Source organism: Carlito syrichta, unplaced genomic scaffold, assembly GCF_000164805.1.
Source record: "Carlito syrichta isolate Samal-C Ts95f unplaced genomic scaffold, Tarsius_syrichta-2.0.1 Scaffold311069, whole genome shotgun sequence".
NCBI lineage: Eukaryota > Metazoa > Chordata > Mammalia > Primates > Tarsiidae > Carlito > Carlito syrichta.
Window position 1 is genome coordinate 84,183 of NW_007255165.1, and position 4,736 is coordinate 88,918.

The 4,736-nt window shown below is 39.4% G+C and overlaps 1 protein-coding gene across 1 annotated transcript in view; it reads right to left on the minus strand.

The window, feature by feature from the left end:
* Nucleotides 1-365: 365 nt before the first annotated feature.
* Nucleotides 366-4,736, minus strand: part of KLF8 (Kruppel like factor 8) — a 20,226-nt gene continuing 15,855 nt past the window's right edge. The window contains exon 4 of the mRNA XM_008068496.2: nt 366-684. Coding sequence (XP_008066687.1) covers nt 503-684 — 182 coding nt within the window. The 3' untranslated portion in view covers nt 366-502. The remainder of the gene's footprint in view (nt 685-4,736) is intronic.

Consider the following 4,736-nt stretch of genomic DNA (forward strand, 5'->3'; position numbering starts at 1 on the left):
TCCAAAAACTAATTTCTTTTTTTGGGGGGGGGTCCCCCCTCATTAGATAGATAGATAGATAGATAGATAGATAGATAGATAGATAGATAGATAGACAGATAAAGAGTTTTAGAAAACAAGAGAAAAAATAGGAAAGAAAAAAAGCAGTGTATGTTTCTTCACAGTCTTGAGTTTGAGTTTGATTCCTGTCTTGTCATTATAGGAAAAAAGTCTTATTTCAAAGCAGGGAGATGGAGGGGCATCCATGGGTGCCGCACTGGAATTCAACCCATGCGGAGGTTGAAAAAAACGGGTCTGGACAGTGGAGAGGTTAAGGTGGAATATGAAGAGCCCCATGGGAGACCAGCTGTCTTCTCTTCTAGTCTCCTCAACCTGGCTCAGTGGGCTGTTTCAATTCCATCCCAGAGGCAAGTTGAAGTCAAAGAGGGAAAAATAATCTTGACCTCAGTACACATACACAAGAAAGAGACCAGCACAGCTCCTCCAGTGCAGCCTGTGTGGCTCACATGGTGTCATGACGCCGGCGGTGCAGGGACAGGTGGTCAGAACGAGAAAAGCTGCGATTGCAGTCTGTGCACCGGAAGGGCTTGATGCCTGTGTGCTTGCGGAAATGACGGGTGAGCTCATCAGAGCGAGCAAATTTCCAGGAGCAGCCATCCCAGGTGCATTTATAAGGCTTCTCTCCTGAAAAGGGAGTAGGACAAAACAAGGAAATCAGAGCGGCAGTGCTTGGATACTAAAAAGATAAAAATATATAACTTGTATCAAGGCTTTAGTCAAAAGTTTTAGGCAATCACTTTGAAGGCATGTTGTCACTCACCTTTTTAAATTAATTGACAAATAAACATTGTATATATTTATCGTGTGCAACATGATGTTTTGAGACACATTTACATCATGGATTGGCTAAATTGGGCTAATTAACATCCACATTACCTTACATACTTACCGTTTTTGTGGTGAAACACTTAAAATCCACTCTCAGTGATTTTCAAGAATACAATACATTGTTACTTATAGGATTCCTGGGGAGGGGCACATAACATCACTAAGGATACCTGATTCTAAACCAGGAGAAGTGAGGATCAGTAGGAGGCCCAAACTTCACCTGTACGTAGACCATTTACGAACCTAATCCTGACCTGTACCCCACATCTTTAGAATAAAATAAAGAGGGAACCCCTCCTTAAAAAAAGAATTCCTAAAGAAAGACCACGATGTCTAGAGTAGAAAGCACATAGGCTCTGGCTCAAACAGGCCTTTAGTTGATCCTGACTCCACATACTAGCTGTGTGATCTTAATCACTTCTCCGTGGCTGGGTCTCTGTTTTCTCATCTCTAAAGGAGGATAAAAATATATCACAACGTTGTTCAAACCATTTTCTTTTAAAAAAGCTAGCTAAGCAATAACATTGGTATTCAAACCCAGGTCTTTGACACTTTCCACTGTACCACACTGTAGTAAAGATATCATCTCCTTTAATACCTCTCACCAAATAGAGTCACATATACACAAGATGAATGTGCGATTCACTAAAAAGAGCCCTCAACTGGCAGGGCTCGGTGGCTCAGACTGTAATCCCAGCACTTTGGGAGGCCAACGCGAGTGGATTGCTTGAGCCTGCAGGTTCAAGACTAGCCTGGGAAACTTGGCAAGACCTCGTCTCTACAATAAAAAATCAAAAATTTGCCAGGCATGGTGGCGTGTGCCTGTAGTTCTAGCTACTTGGAAAGCTGAGGCAGAAGGATTGGCAGAAGGATTCGCGGAAGCTCAGCAGGTCGACGCTGGGGCAGCCATGAGCATGCCACTGCACTCCAGCCTGGGCGACAGAGTGAGACTACAACTCAAAAAAAAAAAAAAAAGCCCTCAACTAAGGCCACAGGTCTTGGTGTAAGGTCAAAAACTCAAAGACATGGAATGTAATGGGGAGAGGTGACAGGTCAAATGCTTTGAAATAGCTCTATGCTCAGAATCTTTGGATTGCATCTGGGTTATATGTAGGATATGTTTGCTCAAGATAGAAAGCTAAATGGGAAAAATCGTATAAAAACATTAACACAGTATAATCCCATTATAGCATATAGATCGCACACTACATATTTGTATATTCAGAATGAAGACAATATATTTAAATGTACATTTTGAGAAAAATTATTAACAGTGAATGATTATCTGGAAAGTGAGGATAAGGGATGGTGGGAAGATGTTGTTTTCTTTTCACTTTATACCCTTCTGTAATGTTTGAATACTTTAAAAATCATGGTGTTGTATTTTATAATAAAATTTTAAAAATAAAAAACCTATATGAGCAAACATAAATACTAATAATGGATAAGTCTGGGTTGTAGGATTAGGGCAATTATAGCTTTCTTCTTAACATATTTTTGTTTCCCATCTTTTATAGTGAGCATGTATTATTTTATAATCAGAAACAAGCAATAATGTAGACACAAATACACTAGTATTCTAATTATCTTTCTTCCTTTGGCTCTTTCTTTCTTATAAATTCTCTAGGGCATTTAATTCTGGTGGCAATCTGACTTGCACATACTGTTTTTCAACTTACTGCACACCATCCACCAAACCTTCTAAGTGTTTGCTAATTAACTGTATAGTGTTCAGATAATGGGCAACAAAATGGAATTTAGCCTGAATTACACCTTTGAATGATGCCCAGACCACCATCCTGAAGATTAAAGATGTCAATTACTGATCATTTCAATATTTAGAAATTGCTGCATTAGCTGCTAAAAATAAGATAAAGTTAGTTGTATTAAGACCAAATGATGGCCAATGAAATGTTATTAAATGAAAATCTCTCTCTCTCTCTCTCACACACACACACCCACCCCCCACCACACACACATCCCACACATGCCAGAAAAAATCTGGAAGGCTACACAGCAAATTATTAACACTGGGAAGAAAAATGGGATTTCAAAGGATGTGTAAGTGGAATTTTCACTTTTTGTTCTATACCATCTCCACATCTCCCAACTGCCACATTGCTATATGTATATTTTGTTGTGATTTCTCAAGAAATTTTCCTGAGAATGCCTATCTTCACTATACCCAAATGAGGAAAATTTGACTTGCAAAGCAGTGGTAACCTGTGCTGATTGGGACTCATTGCTAGAACACACAAATTATTATAAAGGAACTCAGCAATGAGGCTCTTTTTCCTATTTCAAAACTAGTTAATTTTTAATATCATTGAATAAGCTTCTGTTTGTGCCATTGAACAGTATAGGATACCTGTGACCATCAATTTATCATCATTTAAATTGAAGAGTAAAATAAAAATAAGGAAAATATAAATTATATAAAGCATATATATTAACTACATGACAAAGATAATGTGATATAAGTCCCAAAGCTAAAAACAATTTCTGGGCTAGTGTGAAGGCATTGATATGGATGCATGGGTATGTTTTTCGATGAGAAAAACAATCCAGTCAGTTGGGGATAAGGTCTGATAAGTGAGTGCATTGAGTGGTATATAGGATTGGCCATCCTGGATCATAGATAATCTTTATAGGAGTACTATGGAATGATTCCTATTACAAAAACAAGACTAAAAACTTTGGATTATTAAAAGAGAGAGAGAGAATTTGAATTTAAGCATGAAAGACAGTGATATACCAAAGTGGAGGGCTTGGGGGAGGCAGGATAAGAGCAGTCTGTTCTAGGTGCAGGCAATTGGGATGTATGGACAATAGAGATTTTAAAGCAATAATAAGAGAGACTAAAGGTATATTTTTATCATCACCAGGCGCCAATTTAAAATTCTATCAATGATAAAACACTTCTCTCCACAGCTCAACCGGGCTCGGTGGCACAGCCTGTAATCCCGCGCCTTTGGGAGGCTGAGGTGAGTGAATTACCTGAGCCCGCGGGTTCCAGACCCGCCTGGGCAGTGAGACCTCATCTCTACAATAAATCAAAAAGTCAGCCAGGCGTGGTAGCGCATACCTGTAATTCCGGCTACTTGGAAGGCTGAGGCGGAAGGATCGCCGGAGCCCAGCAGGTCGAGGTTAAGTGGCCGGGAGCAGCCACTGCACTCCAGTCTGGGTGACAGAGTGAGACTCCAACTCAAAAAAAAAAAAAAAAAAAGACAGCTCTCATTGCCCTCTCCTCAGTATACTACTTCATGAAGTCAATGGGGTGTTGGGGGGGGAGGGGAGTGGAAAACACAGAAGTTTTTTTTAACTCAAGAGCCTATTGGCCAAAGTTGTACATTAAAATTATCTAGCTATGATGTGTATGGTAGATTATAATGAATAAGAGGCTATTGTAATAATCTATTTGGCACATAAAGTATGTGTGCAAATTATTTGTTGAGTTGATAGAGGATCAAGAATAAATGTAAAAAAATACTTAAGGGGTGGCAGTGATACTGTAATTGAAAGAAAAACATTAATAATAGCTAACTGTTAAATGTTTATTATATGCCAGATACTATTCTAAATGTTTTGTACTATTACTATTTCCAGATAAGGAAACAGAGGTAAAGAGAAGTAAAGTAACTTTCAGCAAGGAGTAAGCAGACTGAGATGTCAAATTCAGACAGTGCAGTTTCACAATACATACTCTTGGCCATTACAGATTTTTTTTTTTTTTTTTTTGAGTTGGAGTCTCACTCTATCGCCCAGACTGGAGTGCAGTGGCCACTCCCGGCCACCGCAGCCTCCACCTGCTGGGCTCCGGCGATCCTTCCGCCTCAGCCTTCCAAGTA